The 26,859-nt window shown below is 55.0% G+C and overlaps 1 protein-coding gene across 1 annotated transcript; it reads right to left on the minus strand.

Moving 5' to 3' along the window:
- Nucleotides 1-4,779: 4,779 nt before the first annotated feature.
- Nucleotides 4,780-24,842, minus strand: ONECUT3 (one cut homeobox 3). Its single transcript, XM_036242008.1, has 2 exons — nt 23,669-24,842; nt 4,780-5,069 (listed from the first exon to the last, which is right to left on the minus strand). Exons 1-2 carry the CDS (start codon nt 24,840-24,842, stop codon nt 4,780-4,782), a joined length of 1,464 nt encoding a protein of 487 aa, XP_036097901.1.
- Between the last annotated feature and the right edge of the window lie 2,017 nt (nt 24,843-26,859).

Consider the following 26,859-nt stretch of genomic DNA (forward strand, 5'->3'; position numbering starts at 1 on the left):
AGGTACGTGCCCTTAGAGGGAACCGAACCTGGGTCTCTCCGGACCGCAGGCCGACGCTCTAACCGCTGAGCCAAACTGGCCAGGGCCATCCTTTTCTTTTTCTAATGAACCAGGGTCCATCAGACCTCAGGGTCCTTGCACTCAGTCTTTCCCTATGCTTCTTTCTGTGATGCATCCTGAAAGTCTTTCCTGGTTTAAAAAAATCAAAACACTCACCTCTAGTGGCCAGATGGGGGATTTGCAGGAAAAGCTTGTTAAATTTGTTATTTTTCCTTCTTCACTCTGGTGTAGATAATGTGGATAAAACTTTATTGTTCTCAGAAGGGAGAAATGTGCTCAGCAGATTCTGCTTACCAGTCCTGGCTCTCTGGCTGGCCCCTCCCAGGGCAGTTGATAAGGTCCAACTCTGGCACAAACCCAGCCTATTTCCCCACAGGGCTGCCCTGCCCCCCCCCCCCCTCAAATAAACCACCTTAAACTTCAGGCTCCAGAAAGACATGGGCAGTGATGCCTCAGACGCAAGTCCCAACAAAGATCTTTTGTCATCAGTCTTGGTTGGCTCAAAGGTCTTGAGCTTTTCTCTGATTCTTAATGGTTTCCATGGAAGGTGGAGCCCTGTGGGAGTGGAGGCTCAGGGCTGGCTGTGGCCAAAGTAGGTTTGGAGCTGGGAGGACTGGGCTAGGGGAAGCAGACTTCCTCCTCTCTTGTCCCCTCCGTCCCTCCCCATTTTCATGGTGGGTGAGCCCCATTCCTCCCTCCTGTATCCCCACCACCACTGTCCACCAACACACATGCCCAGGTGAGTGACTAGAAAATAATTTATTGGAGAAAAACAAAACAACAAATCCAGCACAGCAATGGTTAACAACAATGATGATGATTCTGTTTTTTAACTTTTAAGCCTGTCGCCTGAGGGTGGGATGAGGAGGGCTTCTGTTCCCTCTAGCATTGGGAGGGACTTCGGATGACCCCAGAGTGTCTCCCCTGAAAACAGCCCTGGTGTCCAGTCTTGATTAAACACTCAGGGCTCTCCCTCACCCCTGGCTGAGGGAATCCACCCAAAAACCAGCCTTTGGGATGGTGAGGGTGGTGGTCTGCTGGGCCCGCAAGGAGGAGCCCAAGGATCTGATGGGCTGGTGTGGCTTACACTGCTTTGGGCAGAGAATGTGAAATGGCCCAAATTCCAGCTAATGTAGGGGCTGGTGGCAATGGCCCTACAGCGTGTGCCACCTCTGCCCTCATTTTGGGTGGGTTGATCCTCCAAACTGAGCCTTTCTATCCTTCAGAGTGTGAGGGGGCCCCCTTCCCGGGGCCTGTCCTGGAATGTGGGCTCTCCTGATGGAAGTGTGGGGCCTCAGGCCAGCAGTGCAATTACTGGCATGGAGACTCTCCCAGAGTCCCCTTTCATGATTTTGGGAGGCTCCTCTGTTGTGTAGGGTCCCAACATGGGCTGGAAAGAGGGCTCCACAGAAATGCATCTGCCCACCTCCCAGGGCAGACAGAAAGGTGTACGTAGGCCCAGCCCAGAGCCAGGAGGTAAGGGGTGTCTGGGTGGAGCTTGGCTGGGTGCCTGTCTTGGGTCCTTTCAGGGAAGGGGTGTCTCAGGAAGGTTCTTAGGATCTCAGGAAGTTGGGATACACCCCAGCCTCACACCGCCGTGGGCGACAAGACTCTAATTGATTGTCTCTCTCCTCTGAACAAGACACTTGGGAACTCATGCTAATGTGAAACCAATGGATGTCCAAGATGGCAGTGACAGCCACCTGTGCCCAAGAACCAGGAACAGGAGACTCAGCAGGCAAGGCAGGTGGCATGTGGGCCCTGGGAGGCGGGAACCTGGTCTGGGTGCTTAAGTCCTGGTCTGCTGTCTGCCTTCTTCTTTCCTCCCCACCTCCTGCCAGCTGGAAAGGGGAAAATGAACAGAGAGCAGTGCAAAGGGGCCCAAACAGCACAGCTCAGGCACAAAACACAAGGATGCACATGGATTCCGGGGTTCCGGCCCCGCACCCCGTCCCCACCCCCCACCCCATCCACTTAGTACATTGTCAAGAAGAGTACATTAGTCATGCATCAAATCAAATTCCATTGTGTCTTTTTTCCATTTTCTTCCTTTTTTTTCTTAAATTACATTTGAACACAGACCACATAGAATAATAAATACTCTTGTAAGACATGACTCCAAAAACAAGAAACAGAACACACCAGAGAACACAAAAGTATCTCTCTCTCTCTCTCTCTCTCTCTCTCTCTCTCATCCTCTCTCCTAAAGGACTTGTTTAAATAAGAAATCTGTAAACGCCTGGTCCTTCGGTCCTTTGAGCTCAGTCTCTCTCTCGCTCCCTCTGTCTTTCTCCTCTGACCACCCAGCTTTCGCTGCCCCAACATTCAATATGTCTCCCACAGAACTCGTCAAAAAAATGACATACCATCGTCTGCAAAATTATAATTTAACGGTATAAAGCTTCAAGTCACGTATTCCAAAAACTAGCTAAGGATTTTTTTAATCACATAAACTATACATTAAATATTTTGAGGTATTTCAGAGAAAATTGTCAAAGGCTCGAAGGAGCTGTGCTGGAGGTGTTGTTCCCTGCGTGGAGAATGGTCTTTGGTTTGGGTGTTGGCGACAGGAAGGGTGGGACCCAACGGGGCTCAGGGATAGAATGGGGTGCAGGCCTGCTGGAGGGGGACTGGCCAACCAGGAAAGGGGTTATAGGAGCTGGTGTGTGTGTGCATGTGCACACGTGTGTGATATGAAGGTTTTAGAAAGGGAACCAGGAATGGGAAAACGCTTCTGTGACCTGTGTCAATGGGGCTTGACCTGATCTGATCACAGTTCACCATAAGTAGAATGTTCTACAACCAGAAAGATCCCGAGACAATTTCTAAATTTCCAGCAGGGGACAAAACAGGAGGTTCCTAGTCTCCCAGCAGAGGGTGTTCAAGAAGCTGTGTGCCCTGCAACCAGGTGCTCTGGCCAGTGGAGCCCAGGTGTTAGTGGGTGTGGGGTGTGGAGGTGGGTGTGGGTAAGAGGGGCTGTGTCCACCTGTGTTTGGGGGAAGGAGTTGGTTGCTGAACCAGAATGGGATAGCGCCCCAACACCCAAAGGTTTTAGAAACATCACTCAGATCCAGTTGCTTAAAAAGCCTGGACAATAGCGAGTCGATAAGGACAAGAGAACATTTCACACACATCTTTGGTTCAAGAAAAAGGCACTCATCGACCTCACTATCCTCTCTCCCTCTCTCTCTTTCTCTCTCTGGTGGGGGTGGCGGTACCTAGAGGGCAGGGCCCAGGGCAGGCCCTTGAGCATACTGTCAGAGGCAAACTCGAGGGAATTCTAGCAACCAGCACAAGTCCTTGGGGGGAAATCTTTGGTATCAGGTGTGATTTTTTTCAATCACAGACATGAACGTTTGAGTGAGGTAGCCTTTACCTGGGGGAGGGGGAGAGGCATTTCACTAGAAATGTCTCTTGCATTCTCAAGGGGGGGGGGGGGAGTGGCCACCTCCCTGGGAGGCAGTAGAAAGGACTGGGTTTTGGGGAGGTTCCTTCTAGCCTCTAGATCATGAACCCCGAGGAGGTGGGTTCTTGAGATCCAGCTGCAGGCCAGTCTTGGAGGTCACCAGGATCATGAGCAGGGGAGGTGGGAGGTGCTCATCTTCATTTCTGACCCTTCCTACCCCCTGGTCAAATTTTGGCAAAAAACGGAGCAAGCAGATTCCACCTTCTTCTCTGTGGAGAGACATGGCAAGCACAGGTCCATGCATCGCCCCTTTAGGCCCAGCACACTACCCCAAGTGCTGGGAGGTGGTGAGTGACTTCCAGAGGGTTCCAAGCAGATAGCAACACCATGACCCCAGCTCTGGTGCTCTCTCTGTGTCTATGGAATTCTCTGTGGAATCTGGATGTCTTCTTCTGTTTCCTGGGGTCTGTCTCTCCCTGTGTGTCATTCATCAAGGTGCCTAAAGCTAAAGTGAACTGACAGAGGGGTGCAGGGGGAGGGGAAAATCTGGAGTTTACCGGCATGTTTGAGTGTGCCATCCCTTCCAGTCTGAGATGGGGTGGGAGAGGGTGCTCGCCTGTGGGTACTGGGCAGTCGCCACTGCAGGTCCCCTCCCAAGACGTTAAGGCAGGCAATTCTTGGCACAAGGAATCCTGGCTGCCCCTAGGAGGGGCATCTGGGTTCTTGGCTGTGGGGGGAGTTCTGCCAGCAGATGGGGTTGGTCTTGGTGTGGGTGGGGGCACTGTAGAGTTCTCGCTGGACGGCGACTTTAGAAGGGGCTGAGTTCTGGGAGAACGGTCCACAGGAGGACTGGTGAGTAGGAAGGCTCTTCCTGCCTCCGGGGGGGGGGGGGGCTGACAAAGGGGGGGTTATTCTGAAAATTCCTTTTTTTTTGTAAATACCCGGTTTATACTTCTAGTATGTGCTTCTTGACCCGCTTTCGGGGAGGACACGGGCAGCCCTGTTTTCCCAAGGCCCCTGCGCATCCTAAATTGAGAGGGAGCTGGGGAGCCCCTTACTGTCACCCTCACCCTCTGGGGGTATGGTCGAGGGCTTCCTTTGGCCTGGAGGGGTGGGATGGAGGGAAGAGGGGGGCCCTTTTGTGCACTTGGGCTGAGGGATGTGCTGCGTCCCCTCCCTGGGTGTGGGAGGCCCGGACTGCACCCCTCCAGGTGCCCCCTGGGGCAGGTCTGCAGGCCGGCTGGGTGGGGTGGGAGGTGCGGGAGGGCAGCACCCAGGCCGTGGACGCAGGGAGGGCGCAGAGCTGGGGCGCCTCAGGCCTTGGAGAAGGTGGCGGCGCCAGCGGGACCCCCGGGGGCAGCGCCGGGCTCCTCGGCCCAGCGGTTCATGCAGCGACGCCGCGCGTTCATGAAGAAATTGCTGACGGTGTTGAGCTCTAGGCCGAGCTGCTGCGAGATGGTGACCTGCATTTCCTTGGACGGCCGCTTGTTCTCCTTGAAGATGGCGATCAGCGTGCGCCGCTGCAGGTCGGTGAACACGAGGCGCTGCTTCTTGGGCTGCAGTGCGCGCTCCTTCTGCTGCTCCTGCTCCTTCCTCTTGCAGGCTGCGGGCCGGGGGCGAACCAGCGGGCGAGCCGGCGGAGACAGCGCCGCCCCGCGGCCGGGTGGGAGGAGACAGGCAGCATCGGAGAGAGCCCAGCGCCGACACCAGCAGAACAGAAACATGGGAAGCACGGAGAGATGGAGAAACAGCCGGGAACAGGGCCGAAAGAGACGGGGAGACACAGAAACGTCCGTAGGGCGACATGGAAGAGACCAGGGGGCAGCAAGAAGGTGGGAGGGACAGACAGAAACAAAAGAAAAGGGGCAGTCATGGGTGAGTAGACAAAGACACAGGGCAGGTAGATAGGGCGGTGGGGAGACAAAGAAGAGGACACACTGTGAGCACACCTCTCTCTACAGGCATGGTCACCACATTCCAATACCTCTTCTGCAGGCTAGCCCCCTCCCCAGCTCATATCCCCAAACCCCTCGCCCCACCCCCTAGAAAGTCTCCCTTCCCCAAAGGGTACAACAATTAGTGTTGGTGGCTTTCCCCTCCCCTTGCAGCCCACACCTGGAGGATGTGGGAAATGACTTGGAAACGGAATTTTTTGGCTCACTGTAGATGGGCAAAAGAAGCAGTTAATTAATAGGTCCTTGGAGTGTGTCACAAACCCCAGTAACCTCCCCCTGGGATGATGGGGCAACCCAGTTCTCAGAAGGACTGTGATGGACCATCCTCCTTCCCCGGGCTGTGCTCTGAGGCCTGACCACCTTAGGGACTCTGTATCGGGCTAACATTGGCATCCACAGCCTGATTCCAATATCTGAGCTGCCACCCTGTCTGCTCCTCCAGCCCATCAGTAGGCCGCAACCCAGACTTGCTTAAGTGCCCAAGGGAGCTGGGAGGATCTGAAGAGGATGGGGGACTATCCCCTCCCTCTCCTAGGGCCGCATGGCACAACGCAGGGAGAGGCTGCAGGAAGCTGCCCCTGGCTGGCAGATGCTTGCAAAGGGGAAACAGCAGCAGCTCAGGGGTGTGGAATAGGGCTCCTGCTCCTCCACCACCAGCTCCAAAGTGGGATTCCTTCCTCAAGTGCAGTAGGGGCCAGTGGGTGGAAAAATTGGTTCTGTTAGACTTCGTGGGCTACCTCTACTCGGGCTGGGGGATGCTCATGGCTTCAGCACAAACCCTATGAGTCCTAATTTCTATGTCACATACTAGTCCGGGCTGCAGGGGGTGGAGAGTCTGCCCCATCCTGGCTCCACGTGAACTCCACACCCCCAGCTACTTCCCCAGCAGTGACCAGTGGTGCAGGCTGTCCCAGTAGATCTCCACTGCCAGCCCTGGTGGTGGCCTGCTGGGGCCACACACTGAGCTCACTTTTCCTTGGTTCCAGAACAGTCTGAACCAGATGGCACACCAGATCAATGTCCTCACATGCCCATAAAAAGAGATGAATGTTCCTTGCACTGTGGTCCATTTCTCAGGGACAACAGGTTCTCCCATGTGACCTGACACACTGCTGCACTCTTTGTCTCACTCTGACCCGAAACGTGTGGCGCTTTATGTCTATTAATCCTCACCCAAGGATATTTTTTCCATTAATTTTTAGAGAGAGTGGGAGGGAGGGAGGGGAAAGAGAGAAAAAGAGAGAGAGAGATGTGAGAGAGACACATTGATTGGTTGCCTCCCACACGTGCACCAACCAGTACGGGGGATCCAACTCTACAACCCAGGTATGTGCTCTTGACTGAGAATTAAACCCTCAACTCTTCAGTGCTCTGGCCAATGCTCTAACCATTGAGCCATGCTGGCCAGGGCTCATGGCACTTCTTATTGGCTGTTTCGGGTTTTATGATTAAATAAGAGTGATGGCTGGAGATTACTGGACATTTTAGAAAAGCCTCTAGCCCTGGTTGGTTTTGTTCAGCGGTTAAAGCATCGGCCGGCAGACCAGAGTGGAAGGTTTGATTCCGGTCAAGGGCATGTACCTCAGTTGCTGTTCAGTCCCGACCCTGGTCGGGGTCGTGCAGGAGGCAACTAGTAGATGTATCACTCTTTTGTCAATGTTTCTCTCTCTCTCTCCTCCCCTCCCACTCTATTTGAAGATAAGTAGAAAAATATCCTCGGGTGAGGATTTAAAAACAAAAAGAAAGAAAGGAAAGCCTTTAATATGGGAGAGAGAGAGAGAGAGGGAATGAACAAAAACGGTAGGAGATAAGGGGGACGATGGTCTCAGAAGAAACAGATAAATCAGGCAAAGTTATAATTAATATTCTCAGAGAGATATGAGAAAAATACTGTATCCCTGAAATTAGGAACAGGATGCTGTTCAATAAAAAGGACAATGGAAGGGTCAGACAATGTCTTAGAATTTAAATATAATAATAGCAGCAATAAAATCAACGTAAGGATTGAACATACAGTTAAGCAAATATCCCTGGAAACAGAACAAAGCAGATGCAGAGATGGAAACTAAGAGAGATAATAAAGTTAGAGGATTAGCCCTGACCGGTTTGGCTCAGCAGTTGGAGCATCAGCCTGCGGACCAGAGAGTCCCAGGTTCAGTTCCCGCTAGGGGCACATACAAAAAAATAAAATAAAGTTAGAGGATTAATTGAACAAGTTTGTCATCTGGTCAAGAGGCAATCCAAAAGTAGAGGAAATTGTCAAATAAATAATGCAAAAAAGAATGCAGGATTGAGAGACATGAGAGTCCAGTTTATTTTTATTTTTTAATCTTCACCCGAGGATATTTTTTCATTGATTTTTAGATAGAGTGGAAGGGAGGGAGGGAGAGAGAGAGAGAAACATCAATGTGAGAGAGACACATCAATGGGTTGCCTCCCGCACAACCCTGACCAGGGATTGAACCTACAACCCAGGGTTGTGCCCTTGACCAAGAATCAAACCCATGACTCTGGTCTGAGGGCTGACACTCTAAACACTGGGTCAAGCCCTGGCCGGTTTGGCTCAGCGGTTGGAGCGTAGGCCTGCGGTACAGAGAGACCTGGGTTCGGTTCCCGCTAAACACTGGGTCAAGCCAGCCAGGGAGAGAGTCCAGTTTAAAAGAGCCCATGAAGTGCTCAACTCAAAAAATGAAAGAAGACATTCCTGTCCAGCCAGTGTGGCTCAGTGGTTGAGCATCGACTAATGCACCAAGAGGTCACCAGTTTGATTCCTGGTCAGGGCACATGCCCACATTATGGGCCCGATCCCCAGAAGGGGGCATACAGGAGGTGGCCAACTGATGTTCTCTCTCATCGATATTTCTATTTCTCTTCCTCTCTCTCTGGAATCAATAAAGGGGTGGGGGGAGAAGACACTCCTAAGGCCTATCCTTGTGAAATTTTAGAGTCCCAGAAAAAAAGAGAAGATTGTAAAAGCCCACAGAGAGGAAAAGCAGATGTCATGCAAAGAATGAAGAATCAGCCCTGGCCGGTTTTGCTCAGTGGTTAGAGCGTCGGCCTGCAGTCCAGAGAGACCTGGGTTCAGTCCCCGCTAGGGGCACGTACCTCGGTTGCAGTTTGTCCCCAGCCCTGTTTGGTCGTGTGGGTGGCAGCCACTCGATGTGTCCCTTCACGTGGATGTTTCTCTCTCTCTCCCCCTCCCACTCTGTCTGAACAAAAAATGGAAAAATGTCCTTGGGGGAAGATGAAAAAAAAAAAAGGAATGAAGAATCAGCCTGGCTGGTGTGGCTCAGTGGATTGAGTGTCGTCCCATGGACTGAGAGGTCTGGGTTTGATTCCTGGTCAGGGCACATGTCCAGGTTGCGGGCTAGATCCCCAGTAAAGGGTGTGCAGGAGGCAGCCAATCTATGTATCTCTCTCACATTGATATTTTTCTCTCTCCTTCTTCCTCTCTCTTTAAAAAATCAATAAAAACTTTTTTTTTTTAAAGGATGAAGAATGAAGGTGGCTTTGGGCTTCTCAAAAACTAGGAGACAATGGAGTTGAAGGTGGCTTTGGGCTTCTCAAAAACTAGGAGACAATGGAGTGATGCCTTTAAAATTCTGAGGCATCAAGCATGAAGGTGGAATAAAGATATAGTCAGTCACACATTCAACATTTTTCTGAGAAAGCTACTGCAGGATATGTTCCATCAAAAATGAGGGGGTAAATAAAAAAAGGAAGGTGTGGGATTCAGGAAAGTGATTCAACCTAGGAGAAAGGGAAAAGAGGCCCCTCAAATGAGGAGGAGAGAGCCTCAAAGACAGCACAAAGGCACCAAGGACAAGAGGGAAGCCCTACCCAGATCAGAGCAGGAGCACCAAGGGTAGCACAAAGGGGAGATGACCTAATATGTGTGGAAAATCCTACTGAGTTGTTTTTGCATTTTGTTGGAGAGTGTGGGAAGAATTTGTGATTGGCAACTATTAACTTCTGGAAAAACAAATAGTTGCTCAGGAAAGAAAATGCAATCCCAGTACTCCCTGTGGCTCACTAAAATCATAATAATGTTAATACTGATGATGTTCACTAAAATCATAATAATGTTAATACTGAATATTGATTTAAGGAAAATAATGTATTTATAACTATATTGAGAAGTTGACAGAGGGCGAGGGTGTGGCATGGATATGGAAAGATGGGGAGACAAACCTAGGGGATGAATAGGGTACTAGGTCGCTTTATGTATATAAAACAAAGGAGCAAGAATTTATGTTCATTTTTTTTTTTTTTTTTTTTTTCATCCTCACCGGAGGAAATTTTTCCATTTTTTGTTCAGGTAGAGTGGGAGGGAAAGTGGGGAACAGAGAGAGAGAGAGAGAGAAACATCGATGTGAAAGGGACACATCGAGTGGCTGCCACCCGCACAACCGACCAGGGCCGGGGACAAACTGCAACCGAGGTACATGCCCTTAGCGGGAACCGAACCCGGGTCTCTCAGGACCGCAGGCTGACACTCTAACCGCTGAGCCAAACCGGCCAGGGCTATGTTCATTTTTTATCTGCATAAATAAATGTTGGAAGAAAGTGTAGGAACTACTTGACCTCTCATCTCCTTGGAACTTGGGTCATGGTGGGGAGCCAGGTCCCTCATTCTTTCAAAGGGAAAGCTGGGTCTCAGGCAGCAAGGCCAGGTAGGGGGGAGAATCAAAACAGCCCCAAGTCTTTAAATTCCCTTTCTTGACCACCTGTTGTAATCTTCAATTCATTCATTCACTCACTCATTCACTTAGCAATTTACTAATGGATTCATCATACATTTACAGTAGGGACAGAGATACAAATGCTCCTCAGAAAGCTCACAGGAGTTTTATATGTATCTTATCTTTTAATCCTGTAATAATTCCATAAGGCAGAGATTTTTCTCCTTAAGTATTCAGAGAAGGTGAGGCATTTGCCCAAGGTTGTCCAGCTAGTCAGGCAGGGCAGAACAGAACAGGAATTAGGGTTGACTAGCCCAGACAGGGAGGGAGTTAAGATGTGGGTCACTCCTTTCCCCCCATCTCCCCCTTGTCCAATCAAGTGCCCAATGGGTGTCCCTGAGGCAGAGGCTGGGAGAGGGGCTGGAAGAAACAGTTGTGAAAAAACTTCTCATTTTGTCGATCACAGCAAAAAGAGGCTCCATTCACCCACCCCCTTCCTTCCCGTTCAATCTAATTACAGCTCCTCACAGCCCTAATCGATCCAGGCTCCAGTTGGAGCTGTTTACCCCGAGCAGCTTTGTCATCCTTTCCATCCCCCACAGCCCCCCCCCCCCCCGCCAGCCTGGAGGCCCCCGCCAGTGGCCCCAAACCCCCTCCATCAGCATCCCTCCTGGCACTCAGGATTACTCCACCAGCCCGAAAGGTTACTGCTGTTCCTGTGCCACCCGGGGAAGCCCCAGGAAGGGGAGAAGCCATGGGCATAAGACTCTTTTATGGAAGTGAAAACTGAGGCTGGGAGAGGAGGACTGACTAGGAAGCAAGGCAGGGGACAGGAAGCTGGCATGAGAAGTCCTGGACTTACCCGGGACAGCAGTCACTAGCCTGACTGTGCTGCCATTGCTATGGCCACCCCTCTCACAATCTCCACTATCCCCACTATCTGCACCACATTCTCTACCATCACCTCCTCTACCTGCATCCCTTCTACATCCATCACCTCCTCCACTACCTGCATCCCTTCTATCTCCATTGCATCCTCCACCATCAATGTCACGTCTACCTTATCATGCCTCCTACTATCACCTCCACCACCTCTCCACCATCACCTCCACCTCCATCACCTCTCCACCATCACCTCCACCTCTACCATCAGTATCAGTACTTCACCCCTCCCACCTCCATCACCTCCGCCTCCATCACCTCTCCACCATCACCTCCACCTCTACCATCAGTATCAGTACTTCACCCCTCCCACCTCCATCACTTCCATCTCCATCACTGACATCCATTCTACCACCATCACTTTCTCCACCATCAGTATCCCTTCCATCCCACCAGCTCCTGTACCTCCACTACCTCCACCATTACCACCATCACCTCTATCAAGAGCATCTCCCTTTTCATCACCTGCACTGCTATCATCTCCCCTATATCACTCTTTCACCTTTTTATTGCCACCATCCACCTCTTATGTTTTCTCCACTCTCCATGCCCTCCATCACTATCACCTACACCAAAATCTCCATTATCCTAATATACATCACTAAACACCACCAGAGGATCCACCTCGCATGTGCCCAGCACAGGAGGACTCAGCCTGTGGTAGGGGGACAGGGAGTGGCCCTAGGAGTGGCCCCAGACAGACCCACACCACTAACCATGGTTGCCATGACAGCTGATGGGGGAGTTAGCAGGGCTGGTTTGTGGGTTTGATGGCAGGGTTGGGGCATCTGACACCCTCTGGGACCCTGGGCAAGTCAGTCCCTTGCAGGGCCTCAGTCTCATTTGCAAAATTGGGACCCTGCCCCCTTCAAACATTTTTCAGTGCACATCAGCTGCTCCAAGCCCTCCCTACTTCACTGAGTTCTCCCCTCCCACCCAGTCACCTCTCTGTCCTCACCTCCTACTGCTGCCCTCACTCCACTGCCACACTGGTCTCATCCCGAGCATGATCCAACCTTAGAGCCTTTGCACTGGCTGTTGCCTCTACCTGAATCTCTCTTCCTCACATTTCTTTATGGTTCTCTTTCTTCCTTCTAGTCTTTGCTCAAACATCTCCTCTATGAGGCCTACTCTGACCCTCAAAGTAATACTGCAACCCCCCTCCCGCCACACACACACTTTTTCTTTACCTTTTTGTCCATAGCACTTGCAATTCACCCAATCTATCCAGAAGCCCATTTACTGAGTCCCAACTTTCTCTTCCATCCGCCCTCCATGACCCCAGGGACTAAGAGCCTGCTGCTAAGAACTGCTGATTCTGAGACCCTCGGATCTCAGGACCTCCAGTGCTGCACCCCAACCTACCTCCCCCACTGCTCCTAGTCTTTTTAGAGTCTAGACATGAGGAGGGCCAGGGACTAGCTCCTGGGGGCGGATCACAGAGGACTTGGGAAAATATCAAAGGCGACCCAGAAAAGACGGAAACCCCATTCCCAAACCAGCCCCCTCACAGGGCCTTTCTGCAGCATCTGACCGGAGATTCCCAATGAGACCGGCAGAGGGCAGCCGTCCCGCACCAGCTCTTGTAGGAGGGGCGGGACTGGGTCCAGGGCCGCCTCCCTTGTCCAGGTAGGGGTAAACGAAGGTGAATCAGGGGACCCTCAAGTTCTGAAACGAAAACCCTTTCGTTTCAGACCCCCTGGGACTTGCCTGCTTCCTGCTTTTCTAGAAAGTTGCTGGGCTCAGCAAGCAGACCACCCCCACCCACAAGGACCCCTCCAGGGTCCAAAAAGAACCAGGCCCCACCACCTGGTGGATTATTGCATGGGTGTCAGCAATAATGGTCTTAATCATGGCCTCTCTCTTGCTGGGCTGTGGAAAGGGGTTTAGCCATAAAAGTCCTGAATACCAAGGTAGGGCTGGGATGAGACCCCAAGCTCCCATCTGGGATTCCGTGGGAGGAGCCCAATTCTGAGCCCCAATTACAGGGAAGACAATAAGTTTCTCCCTCTCTCAGGGCAGGTCTCAGGCCTCAGCACCTCTCCTGGACTCTGGAGAGAGGAGGGATGGAGAAACTGGGGTCAGGAGAGGGAGATGGGCTGCCCCAGCCAGAGAACTCCTACATATCCCTCAAAGCCATGCACTAGCGGCCCTTCCTCCAAAAAAAAAAAAAAATCCCCTCCTCCACCCCACCCTAGCAGAGCTCCAGCTCCCTCCTCTGGGACCCTAGCATAGAGTGGGTCCACAGGAGGCCGCTGGCTGGGTGTGTTTGTCCAATGACTGATGCCCCTGGTGACCCCAATGTGGGTAGTGTGGCAATAAGGGGACTCAGCCCAGACTCAAAGACCCTGCCAGGGGAGACCCAGCTGGGCACTGCCCTGGAAGGCCAGTGGAACCTCTGGGAACACCCTCAGCAGGGAGCACCCTATCCCCAGTTAATGAGGGAGGGGCTGGGACTGCTGAAGGGTGGGTGGGGAGGGGAAACCTAGATTCAGTCGCTCCTCAGTGGATTGAACAAAATCATGTCTGCACTGCAGGAAGCTGGGATCCAACCTGTTCACTCCCATCATCTTCTGAAAGACATCCTTCTTCTTCTCACTCCTTCCTCTCCTCCTCTCTGCTCCTCTTTTCTTGCTTCTCCCTTCTCCTTTCCCTTCCCACTCCTGTCCCCTCGTACCCCTCTCTGTCTCCCTCTTCCCTGTTTTGTTCCTCTGTATCCTCTCCTGCTCATCCTTCCTATCCCTGGCCTTGAGCGGACTGAACGTGCAGAGCGGACTGAACGAGCAGGCGTCCGTCTGTTCCCTGGCCTCTGAGTGTGGCCGTGCAGGGCTTGAGGAAGGCCTGGCCAGATGAAGGGTGGTGTGTGGGTGTGGGTGTGTGCTGCACTTTGCTACAGTGTGTGTGTTCACACACAACCAAACCACACATATGTGAGCCTCTGAGTAATTGGGACAACCTGTGTTGGTAGCAGGGGCAATTCAGGCAGAAAAGATGGTCAGTAGCATGGGGAGCTGGAGGGGCAATGGAGGGAAGAGGCCCAGAGCTGGTAGGGAAACACCTAGGGGCCTGCAGAGCTCAGCGTGACATTTGATTGTAGATGGCCTTGGGGACACACAGTGTGAATGTAAGACAGGAGGATGCAGTGTGAAAAACTAATGGTATGTGATATGACTGGCTGTGACATGGGGTGGGTGGTGAAGCCCTTTGGGTCTGAGCACATGGGATGCAGGCTGTGTCCACCTAGACCTCCCTCTCCCAGGACAGCTCCTGTCTGCCTGGCCCCGGCTAGCTGCCCACTCACCCCCTCGTCATTCCTGGTGAGCAGGGATGCCAGGCCTGGGCTCCAAGGGCAGAGTGGCCTTGATACACACTCTATGGACATCAGTTTCCTGGTTTATTAAGTGGACACAGTGACCCATGACCCTTATGTCCTTAAAAGTGAGGGTGACAATGGTGTAGAGATCATGAGATCTGTGCAGCAAGTGCTGAATGAATGGGACCCTGCAACGTCTTCCTTCCTTCCTCATACATTTATCAAGCACCTACTGTATGTACTGTGCCTGAGACAATACTGGAGTCGGTTGTGAGCAAGACAGACACAGCCCCTGCTTCACAAAGCCACAGTCTGATGTGGGAGCCATGTTGCTCCAATAATCACAGAGATAAACAGAAAGGGATGACCTGCTTGGTCCCAGAAGAGGGCTCTACCGCCTTGCTCAGAGCCGCTGGGGAGCAGGGAATAGAAGTGGAGTCTGGGTGGGGGGTTGGGGGCGAAGATGTGAGCAGGGCTGGGTTCTGAGAGGCCTCCACATGGGGACAGACCTAGGCAAGGAGGATGGACTGGAGACAGAGCTCCAGTGTCTGGGAAGTGGGGAAGAGGGGAAAGTAAAGTCCAGGGCAGGAGAGGAGGCATGAACCAGAGTGGCATCAGAAGGAAGAGCTACCCCTTCCCCAAAGGCTGAGTTTGACAGGGAAAGACAACAGGATGGTGGCCCCTGAATCTGATGACGGGGCACCTGAGTGCTAGTTCTTGTCCCTCTGTGTCACACTGTCTGTGCAGCACCCAAAGCAGCAACTGAGCATTCTTGTCTCCGCCCCACCCCCAGCTCTTTGCCCCTGTGCCTGTCAATTGGGACACACATGGGGTTGGGGTAGGGGTAGTGGAGGAGCAAGAGCTGGATGGGGCTGTCCCCTCCCCTCTGGCCACCTCCAGTGCTCAGCTCTGGCTTCACAGAGCAGACAATTCAATACGGAGCCCAGTCTCCGGCTGGGATGATGACCAGTTTCCTTGGCGACCAGTCCTGCCCTTGGCCACCAGCTGCCCAGCTCCAGATGTGGGGAACACTGATGCCTTCACCCTGGTGGCTTGTTCCCACTGGGCTGAGCTGCTCTGAGCATCCTCTGCTGGCCTCCTCAGGCCAGAGAAGGTAGGTGACTAGCCCAAAGTGACACAGAGATCACTTTGATGGGGCCTGGAGAACATGTGTCCACCCCCTTTATCCACACTTCACATCCCTGAGGGAGCCAGAAAAGGGGTTTCCATGGGTGAGGGGGCAGAGTTGGTGCTGAGCTAGGCCCCTGCCCTCAGATAAGGACCCCTGGAGGCCTCAACAGTCCCTCATCTGTCCCCACTCTGGCCCTGGGACTCTCTACTCTCTGCCTCTTCTCCCCCTCCCCTGCTTGCCTGGCCTACACCTCCCTGCCTGGCTTCTGCACATACCTTAGCTGGTGCCCAGCCTTTGGGAGAGGCCCCACCTCCCTCCCTCCCTTCTCTCCCCCTGAAGGGATTTTAATGGCCAAATTTTCAAATTAGTTCTGAGCCTTTCAAAGACTTATCAAGAAAATAAGTGTTTCCACTGGACTATGGGCCTTCATCTGGAGGTTGCACCGCTGGGTTGGGGGCCCCCCTCCTTCAGGCAGTCACAGGGGCAAACCACACGCATGAGTGCATGCGCGTGCGCACACACACACACAGCTTTTATTTTAAAAAGATATTGAGAAGTCACAGCAGCTGGCATTTAGAAATGAATTTGAAAAGATGACAGGAAAGAACCCAGTGATAAGAAAAAGAGCAGAGAGGCCAATGCAGAAACAGGGGTAGGGGGTGGGGTGGGGGCCCAGCATTTCAATAACAGAGAAACAAATGTACAGATCAACTCACATGCAAATGGTCCACCTCAGAGGTATGCACCGCGGTGATAAAAAATCACTGGGTAGGAAGGTGGCTGAAGAAAGAAGGAAATGGCCAAAGAGAAGAATACTACACAGCCAGCAAGAACGACCCGAGGTGCTCTCTTTCCTGATGTGGAACATTCTGGTGTGTGTAGGGAAACAGAGTGGACACTCTCCTGTGTGTGTGTGTGTGTTTCTTTAAGAAAAAGAGAAGAAAAAGAATGTGCCCTTGTAGCTGTGGGATTCAGTGTAACCTCTCTCTAGATTGGAAGGAGAAATAGAAACTATTTTGTAGAAAGGAGGGGAAGGGAGGATGCCGGCTTGTTTCATTGAAATCTAGATCCTGGTGAATGTGTCCACTGTTTAAAAAATACTACAGCATTTTTAAAGAAGCGGGGAAAGAAAGGAGGTGAGGGGAGAGAACAGAGGCTTTGTGGTTGCTTTTACTGCGTGAGGAAGCCTTTTTCTTTATCCACTTTCTGCTCCCTCTGGGCTGGGAGTTCCACTCTCCATCTGGGGGAGCTGCACAGGGGATGGAGGACGTGACTTGTGCATTGACACCCCACCATTCTTCCCTGAGTGCCCCCGGACCCTGCTGCCCTCCCTGGGGAGCCGGCACTGCACCCCTCCAGGAGGCTTAGAATGCCTAGCCCAGCGCACCGAGACCACTGCCGCCCTGAGGAATTCAGCATGGAAGGAGAGGAGCTCAAAGGCTCCCACCGGGCAGGCTGTGATTTCTCCTGGGACGGGACGCGGGGGCCTGTTTCGGGTTGCGCTCTCGAGTGGAGCGTGCACCCATAACCCTGAGGCCCGAGGCTGCTGATGTGCAGGGCAAGGAACTGAGTCTCCTTAGGCCGGCTGCGTGTACCCCGGTCTTGTCAGGCTGCGGAGGGTCGGTGCGCGATTGATTCTTTCGCGTTTAGATGAGTGTTGGGAGGACCCTCCCTGGCTGGACTCCACGGCTGTTTTCCCAGGTAATTCGGGGTAGCGTTCTCCTGGTGGGGGAAACAGGCACAGACGTCCATCCCAACGCCTGCGGATGCGCAAGGGCGCTTGGAGACGCGAGGACCTTGCTGTCCCAGATCTAGGTCCCCTATTCACTCACCTCGGTCACAGTGGGCGGATACAACTCCCTCCCAAGCCTCAGCGCTAGGAAGAAGGGTCAATCAGCATCTGCCCTGACGCAGGGAAGAGGTGGTATGGCGGGCCCACCCGGGGGGCGCATGGTTGACTCCCAGCCGCCAGTGGCCAGTGCAAGTCTTGGGGAGTTCTTCCTGATGCTCCACCTCCTGGCGGCCTCGAACACGCCAGACCTGGCCCGAGGGTGGATGGGGGTCCTGAGGCGGAGTCTGGCGTCTACATTCGGATCCCTACACCTCTCTCCTTGGCCACCTGCGCCAGTAATGGATCCCTCTCTTTGTCCTTTCTTCTATCTGCTGTGAGTCTGTGGCCTTGTGTGTGTGACTCCTTAGGCCTGAGGCACGCCCCTACCCCTCCTACACCTGTTCTCAGGGCAAGAATCCAGTGGCAGGAGGGTCCTGTTTCCTAGTCACACCAACATCTAAGCCTACTAGGCAGAAGGGAAACTGAGGCTACAGGTGTCCTGAGACTAGTCCAGGTCACGGGGGTCTCCCAAGCCAGTGTCCCCCATCCCCCACTAGCACTGCCTTCCTCATTGATCAAGGGGCATATTTAATTAAAAACTTGATTCAAACAGCCTGAGCTCCTCAGGTTCACGGCTGCATACAAAGACACCAGCTGCAGGGGCACAGCCTCAATCCTTACAGCTGCTCTGAGCTTCCCACCTCCCAGACTGTTTCCCAGGTTCCACTACCTGGCAGTGCCCTTCCACATTCAGAGGGGGCAGGAAATTAGGGTTTTGAAGGCTGCTGCAGAAGCTTTCTTCACATCTTAAGGGCTCTGGGAGCCACTGCCAGGATGCTAAGCAGAAGAGGAAAAAGCTTCAAAATGATCATAAAAAGTCTCCTACAGCTCCGAGGGAGTGGACTTCAAGTGTGAGAGTGGAGCCTGGAGACCAGCCACGAGGAGGCAGTGGCAGGCTATGGGTTGCTCAGACTAGGGTGGTGATGGTTGATAGGGAAGAAGTACAGGAGTGGGGAAGATTAAGGAGGAGAATGGTCAGGTCTTGGTTAGTTCTGGGACTTTATTCTTTCAGAATAAAGAAACCAAAGGCCAGCTCCAGCCCCTCACCTAGCAAACAACTCCCCCAGACTCATCTGTGTGCTCTGTGAACTGGGGGTGACCATTCATTTTTCTTTCAGGTAGGAATAGATTGTTATTGGTCTTGGGCTCCGAGAGTGCTGGACTTTCAATGCTGGGCCCAGGCTCACCCTGAGGATAGGGCATCAAGGAGTGGGTGGCATAGAGGAGGGGGTGGCTCACCAGGAAAAGTATGAGGGTGGGAGGGATCCTGGTGGCTTGGAGTTGGACAGGAACGGGGGAGCAATTAGAACCTTGTCCCCACACACACTCCCTGAGGGTCTCTGGTTGGTCCCTGGGGGATAGGCTCACATGGGCCCATAATCCTGCTACTCTCAGGAGAGCTCAGAGAAGCACAGGCCTCACTGTCCACTAGCCCAAGGGTGACTTTAAGAGCCACCCTACTGTCCACCTCAATTCACTGAGTACCGCCCCCCACCTCCAGCCTTTGTCTCCCCTGAGCCACCTTTCTGGAATGTTCTCATCTCTGCAGGAGGTAGGAGCCTGAGCATCTCAAGCTGGGCTTATAGCTCCACCAGACTCAGGGGGCAGGAGGTCTGCAACCTCTGGCCCCCCTTTACAGCTGGGAGCTGAGTCTGTTCTCCCTCCTGCTGGAACCAGTGCCACTTCTCACTGAGCGTGTGACTTTGGTAAATCCCTTCCTTCCTTTCAGCCTTGGCTGGTCAGTAAAGTGGGCACCATAACCCCATTTGGCTTAAAAGATCATTCCAGATGATTCCATCTCCCTTGGTGGGCTGGCTGAGAGACGAGAGGAGGGCTTCGGCACCCCAGCCAGCTCCTGCCCCTCCCCCCCCCGCCCTTGCATGAGTGGGGTGAAGCCAATCACTAAACCTGGGCTGGGTCTGGAGCTGGCCAGACCCAGGTCTGTGGTCCGGAAGAAGGGGACTGGTTTTGGGGGGACCCAGAGTCATGTGCACAGCCCCATATGGCTCTGGCATACACAGCCCCAGACCCAGGTTCCTCCTACTCTGTGCATTCTTGTGAGGGCCTACAGTGTCCCCTTCAGACCCCAGGCCCTTTCCAGCAGCTCCTGCCCAGTCTCCATGGATCCAACAGAGCCTAGGCTGCTGAAGGTGACCAGAACTCTCCCTCCACCAAGATGAGAATTGGGTGTGAAGGGGTGATCAAGCAACTTGGCTTCAGGGTGTAGGGTCTGTGAAGGCACCCTGAAGGTCTCCATGGGAGGAAGACAAGGGTTGATTAGATTCACCTCAGCAAGCACCTGCTAGTTGGTATCTGATTCTGTCCATTTCTCAGATGAAGAAACAGGCTCAGACCCTGGCCCAGAATCAGTCAGTGTTGCAGCCCAGGTGAGTCCCCAGTCTCTAAGCTAATCTCTCTGCTGGGATGACTTGGGGGGGGGGGCGCAGGGATGGGCTCTGTGAGAGGCATGGCCCTCTTGCAGTTCAAGTTAGGTTTTTACCACCCATTCCAGACCCTGATCACTGCTCTGCCCACTGCCAACCCTGAGGTCCACCATCATTGCACCTGCTCCCATCAGCAAGATGGTTCCAGAAATGGCTCCCTCCCTACATCAGTTCCTCCCATGCTGGTCTCCATCATCCCTCAGGGATTGTGGGCTCTGGATTTACTAGTGGGCCTAGGGGGAGGAGAGGGCCCTTCTTTCAATTGCCTCCATCTGATATTTTATTTTGCACATATTTTTTTCTGATTAGTTACAAAAAATATTTTTTCTCCAGAGTTGCAATTTAAACAATATTTGAAGCCCGCTGAAGCTATCGACCTGGCAACGGTGATGAATTAGAGACGGTAATTCGAATTCATCGACCGCCCCGCCCCTGCCCAGGAGCCTGCTGCCCCTCCCCCAGCCCCTCTCCCATAATTACTGTTTGAGACTGAGCTGGGAGGGCTTCGAAGAGGAGGCGGCTGGGAAGCTGCCGGAAATCAGAGGATCCTGAAATGGGGGTAGGGAGAGGCCCCCATGGCAGTGGTGTTGAGGATGCTGTAGGGCTAGCCTTGCTGGGACTTGGGGGTCCTAGAATCTAAGAATGTAAGACCCAGAATCTGGCTCCCCCAATGCACAGACTTTACAAATGGGTAAACTGAGGCACACAGAATAAGCAGCGGAGTAGGGCAGTGGGGTAGGGGAGGACCCTGAGGTCTACCTGGTCAGATTTCTCAGGTGCCTTGCAGAAACAAAGAAACCACCCTTCCCCCTACAGCCCCTGGAACTCTCACCTCCCTTTTCCTAGTCTCTCTTTCTTTCTTCCTCTCCCCCTCTTCTTCCCCCTCTCCCTCTCTCTCCTTTTCTCTCCCTCTCTCCCTCTCCCTCTCCCTCCCCTTTTCCTTCTCCCTCTCCCTCTAGGTCTTTCTCTGTTTTTCTTTTGGTTTCTCCAGTTCTGCCTCTACATTTTCTTTCTTTGTTTTTGTTACTCTCCGTTTCCCCTATCTATCTCTGTCTCTTTTTCTCTGTGTCAGTGTTTCTGCGCGTGTCTCCCTTCCTCCTTCCTTCCTCCTGGCCACAGTGTTGGGACAGCCCAGAGCCGGGCAGCCACTCGGGCCAGACTGGGGCGCAAAGCTCCGGATTCTTGGGAACAAGGAGGCCATGGGGAAGGCGGCGGCTTTCGTTGGGCCCGGGATGGGGAGGAGGAGGGACGTTGAATCCTTCCTACCAGGATTTGAACTGCGCAAAGGAAGAGCGGGTGGGGGCACCTGGAGGACTATCGGGTTGCCCCCTGCGGGGTTGCACTTTTAGGAGGGGGATACGACCTACCTCCTCCCTCTAACTGCTGAGATTTGCCGCCACTTAACCGCTTTTCATTTGCCCAGAGACCGGAACTAAAGGCTTCTCCTCCCACCGGTGCCTAATTACCCCGAAGCCCTCTGCCACCTCTAACATCCCAGTCTGCGCCGCTGTGCAGGCGCGGCCCCAAGTGCGCCAGAGGTGCCGCAGGTCTCTAGGGCCCCGCGCGCAGACCAGGAGGGTCGGTGAGGTTACGGCGTGGGCCTCAGCAGGAGGAGCGAGGGACACGCCCCGACTGACCGGTTCATTATCCCCAACACCCCATCACTGCCCGGCCCAGCACTCACCCTCTCCGCTTCCCTCAGGCGCCCTCTTCTCTTATTTCCCAAAAGGGGAAACCCAAGCTCAGAGGCGAGACCGCTGCTGGAGCTTTATCATCAGCGAGGCCTGCCCACCGGCCTCGGTCCACCCATCTGTAACTATGGGGGCAGCAGGAAGGGAAGCCCAGACTTCCGAGACAGGGCACCTGCCAAGGCTGGCATCACTCCCCCTCCCCCAGCAGCAGCACCCTCCCCAGGACTTCCCACCTGCGCTTTGTCCTTTTGAAGCCCTGGCCTATCTTTTGGGTGGCCCAAAATGTGAGATTGATACCACTAATGGGTGGCCACGTTAATTAAATGAGACAGTGAGAAAAATGGAAAGTGGCGTGTGTTCTTTGGGATACACCCATGTTGAACACTATGTCCCCGAAATATATGCACTGGGGAGGAGGTGGAAGGTGGCCAGTATGGTAATATGTCAAACACCACATGTTGCCCACTTATCGAGTCCAGTTAGTATCTACTGCATTCAGGAGATACCTGTGGCCAGAGCATAGGGGGTGTGCTCTCTGCTACCTGATGTCACCTACACTGCACACAGCAGGCTGTGGCTGCGTGTTGATGTGAGTGAGTGTTCTCTTGGAGCACACCCCACCATTGTATCATGGGGAGCAAGAAAGAGCTGGTGCTGCCCTTACAAAAACAGCCCAGGTTCCTGAGACCATTTCTAATATGTCACAATGACCTCTCCACATACTCGGTCACCTGTCACATAGGAAGGAGAGTTTATTTCCCCATTCCCCAAAGTGGAGAATCTAGGGAGCCCATAGATGTCTCAGCTAGTCACCTCACTCTACAGAGGGGGAAACTGAGGCTTGTGCGTGGGTGCAGGCTCTTTGGGTTGTCCAATATGCCTGGGGGGAGGGGAGGAATGAATATAAGACCCTTTCCATCTTAAAATGGACACTCCCTCTTCCCAGCCCCCTCAGACTGGGAGGGGCACAGCCAAGGCCCTCCCTGCCTCTCTGCTTGAGGGGTGCCTAGTGTAAGACCCAGCCCACTCTATCCAACCCCACTCGGCCCTGTGTTCAGAGAAGCCATCGATCCAGTGCCCGCGGCAGCTATTGTCCCGGTGGCTGGAACGTCTACATTCCCCTCCCCAGTGTGGCCTAGGGAAGACCACCCCTCACAAACCAGGTCCATCAAGGTGGTAGGGGGTGCTTTCCTGTACCCCCACATACACTCAGGAGGAGGCTTGGTCAGGCCACCTCTCTGGGGGCAGGTGTGGACCCAGCTGTTGTCAGCTGGGAGGGAGGAGGGAGTGGGGTCCCTAGGGGGTCTGGGGGCTGAGTGAGACAGACACAGAGGCTGAGAGACAAAAAGAGTGACAGAGAGGAGAAAGAATGAGGAGGAACAGGAGAAAAATGGCAAGCAAGCAAAAAATAGATACCAGGTTGCTCTGACAAAGAGGAGGTAGAAATGAGAGAAACACAAAACAAAAACAAAAAAAGCAAGGCGGGCAGCGGGGTGTGCATCTAAGCCAAGAGCAAATGCTCCAGCGGGCGACAGACAGGGGTGTGAAGGCCTCTGAACCGCACTGAGGAGGGTTCCCGGGGCCTCCCCTCCCCCGCCCGTTCTCCCGTTCTTCGGTGACCTTTGCCAGCGGCCGGAGATGTAGAGGGGGCTATCGATCGCAGAGACTGAACCACAAAGATGCGCACGCTGGGGCCAGGGGCTGAGCACCGGCCTGGCCCTGGCCGCCAGCGCGCCCTCGCCCAGTGAGCGGTCCAAGCTCTCTGCCCCGGGGATGGAAGCACAGCGAGGGACTGTTCGGGAAGAGAAGAGTGGCCCCCCGAGCTGACAGCGACGATGTGTCTGGGGCACAGCACCCTTACCCCTACATACAGACCACACACACAATAATTGACCCTGCAGGCTGCTTCGGGGATCCTCGGTTTCCTGACGGGCTGGGCGGACGGCTATGGGGGGAAGGCGGCACAACCCCTTTCTTTTGGCGACGGTACAGACGGGCAGGGGCGCAGATCACGCTCTAACCTCCTGCAAGGGAGCTCGGAGCTGGCCGGCGGGGCGAACAGCCGGGGTATGGGGAGGCGGCCAAGGCTGGTTGGTGCTGGGGAGCCCCGAGCCAGCGTCCCGGGGTCCGGCGGTGTGCGCCGCGCTCCTACCTGCGAGGCGCAGCGCTGACATACGCTGGAACTCGGGCTCCTGCAGCCACTTCCACATCCTGCGGAAGGTCTCACGGCCGGACTTAAGCTTGCTCCACGGCTTGGGGTTGCGCAGCAGGTCAGAGAGCGTGCCCTGTGAGCGGCACAGGATACGCTGCGCGAAGATGGCCTGCGGGATGCTGTAGCGTTTCAGCTCCGCCGTGATGCGCTGCGCCACCTCCTTGGTGTTGATCTCCTCGGCCGCCGCGCCAGCCCCCGGGCCGCCGCCGCCGCCTGGGCCGCCGCCACCCGCGTGCGGACCGTGCGCCCCGGCCGCCGCCAGCCCGCCCAGCGGCGCCAGCAGCCCAGCGGAACCCCCGCCGCCCGCGCTGCCGCCACCTCCGCCTCCCGGCAGCCCGCGGGCCAGCGCATCCTCGGCGCGCCCCAATAGCGCGGCATGCGGTTCGAAGGCAGCGGGCGGCAGCAGCTTGTCCCCGGCCAGGTGGCTCGGAGCGCCGTAAGCGGCCAGCGGCGGGGGTGGCGGCGGCGGCGGCTGGGGCTGCGGGGCGCCGTGCAGAGCGGGTGGCAGCGTGTTGGTCAGAGGCGACAGCGGCGACCCCATGGCGGGCAGCTCTTTGCCGTAGGGCCCGTAGAGGTGGCCCACAGAGGCGAGCGCAGCGCGCTCGTCGCGCATAAGGGTGAAGCTGCCGCTCACGCTGGCAGCCAAGCGCTGGGGCGGGGGTGGCGGGGGCGGCGCGGCCGCCGGGTGCGGATGCGCGTGGGGGTGGCCCCCGTGAGCCCCGGCCACAGCCGCGGCCGCCGCGTGCTGGTGGAACTTGTCAGCCACGGCCGCAAGCGGCGGCAGGTGCTGCAGGGGCGTGAGCGTCGTGTAGGTGCCGCCCAGACCGGGAGCCTCGCAGGCCATGCCCATGGCCGGGTGCAGAGGACCAGCCAGCTCCCCGCGGAAGTCGGCGCCGCCGCTCGCGCTGCCCGCGCCGCCCGCGCCCGCGGCGCCGCCGCCGCCGCCGCCGTCCAGGAGGCTCGCCATGCCGGCTACCAGGCCCGGGCGCCCGGGTGCCACCAGACCGCGGTGCTGCGTCGCCGCCGAGCGCGCGTGGCCCGGGCTCAGCAGCTCGCCCGCCTGCGCGTGGGCCACGCCGTGCAGGCCCCCCAGGCTCTCCAGGCTCAGCTCCATGCTGGGCCGCCCGCCCGCCGCGCGCTCTCCTCAGCGCCGGCCCGGCGTGCTCAAGGCTGCTGCATGGCCCCCGCCCGCTCCCCGGTGGCTGCGCGCGAGGCTGCTTGGCTGCGCGGCGCAGGGCCCGGCCTGGCTGCGAGCACGGCCACCAGGATGTGGCGGGGGATCGGCGGCCGGCAGCCGGGCCAGGGTCTGACGTCAGCGCCCCCGCCCACCCGCTCCCCTAGCCGCCGCCTCCCGCCACCTTGCACTCCGCCCTCCCGGGCCCCCTCGAGCGTCGGGCAGGCCGGAGTGGGCCTTCTTGGGTGCCCACCCTCTGCGTGGGCTGCCTAGGGGCCGGACTTACCGGGGACAACGGGAGGGTGTTTGAGGACAGACTAGCGAGCTGGGGCATCCTCTCTAGGTCTCTGATTCCATATCCCTCCCCAGAGGGTCAGGAAGAGTACTTTCCTGCCAAGCACTCCTGAGTCCATCTCAAGGGAGTGTGGTAGGGTTGTGGCTGACGAGGTACTTACCATCCACGTGCTCCCCTACAGTGCACACACAGGTACCCCAGGAGGTGGGTCCCTCCGCAAGATCAGCTCCCTCTACCCACACACACAGGGAGTCACAGCCCTCTCACACGACCTCTCTGGGGGGCAGTGATGAGAAAGGGGGGGTCCTCAGGTTAGTTCAGGTCTGTTTGCTGGAATGTCTGGGCTGCTCCTGATTGTGGGCACTTCCTCCTCAGTTTTCTCAACTGCACATTGGAGCACTTGTTTTTAGGGGTGCCAAAAGCCCCTTGCAATTCCAGGCCCTTCTACTTTCTTCCATCCTCAGGGAGGGAGTGGAGTGGCTTGGGGCTGACCTCTAAAGGGCCCCAGTCCTCCTCCAGGGCAGGCCAGTGGAGGACACATTTCCTCTCTGCCTCCCAAAGAGCTCCTGCTTCAACCATCCCTGTCCCAGAGATTTCTCTTTTGGGTGTGTGTGTGTGTGTGTGTGGGGGGGGGGCAAGGGCCTTCCTTTTCCTCACTGCTTGGAGACAGTTGAAGCCCAGGTGCCCCAGGAAATGGGATAAATCTGGGGAGGGGAGCTCCCACACTCAAAGAGACCCCCAGGTGATCCCTCCAGTGGGGCCAGATGCAGATCAGAAGGGGGGTCTGAAGTGGCCAGACCAGACCACAAAAGGTGCTCCCATCTCAAGGCCAGAGTCTTAGATGGGGAGGGATCCCTCAAATCAGCCCACTCCCCACTTCCCCATTACATCTGCCCCCAGGGGAACCTTTGCCCATTTTCCAGAAGAGGGAAGGGAGGGTAAAGCTATTAGGGCCTCTGATGGAGTTCCCCATGCAAACTATTTAGGCACCCCTACCACCAACTTCAGTGGGATTCGACACCCCTGTAGCTGTGGCTACACTTTGAGGACTTGATTGTCTGCACTGCAAGTCTGTGCAGGGCCCTTTGTGTGTCTCAGTTTCCCCTTCCTGTTTGCCCCAGCTGAGGGCAGAGGGTGTCTATGCAGAGCACCAGAGTGGGAGGGACCTTCTCTGCCTGCCCGAGTGTAGGGAGGCCTAGGTGAGCCAGCCCCCTGCTGGGGGCTGGAGATCAGATTGTAGAGTGGTCTGATTCAAGTCCTGAGGTGGGATAGGGCTAAAGGGGATCCTTGCTCATACTTTGTGCTGACTCAGCATTTAGTGGCTGCCTGCTGTTTTCCAGGCACACACTCTGTCCTCACCTAGCCTGGAGGGAGGTCTCCATCTGTCTCAGGACCAAGGTGGGTAGGGCTCTCTTTGGTTCCCATGTTCTGTCCAAGTGTGAGACTGTCCCCAGGTGATTGAGCATTTCAAGTTCATGGATTTTATACAATTTCAGGTTATATGTCCTTACACCCATCTTTCAGGTGGGAAAACAGAGGTGGGAGAGAGGGATAGTTCTGGACAACTGAAAGCCCCTTCCCCATTCAGATTCCAAGTCTGAGGGGGGCAGATTCTGGCTGTGTTGAGCCCCAGCTCGCCCCCCCAACCCACCTTCCAACAAT

The sequence above is a fragment of the Molossus molossus genome, unplaced genomic scaffold (assembly GCF_014108415.1).
Source record: "Molossus molossus isolate mMolMol1 unplaced genomic scaffold, mMolMol1.p scaffold_m16_p_4, whole genome shotgun sequence".
NCBI lineage: Eukaryota > Metazoa > Chordata > Mammalia > Chiroptera > Molossidae > Molossus > Molossus molossus.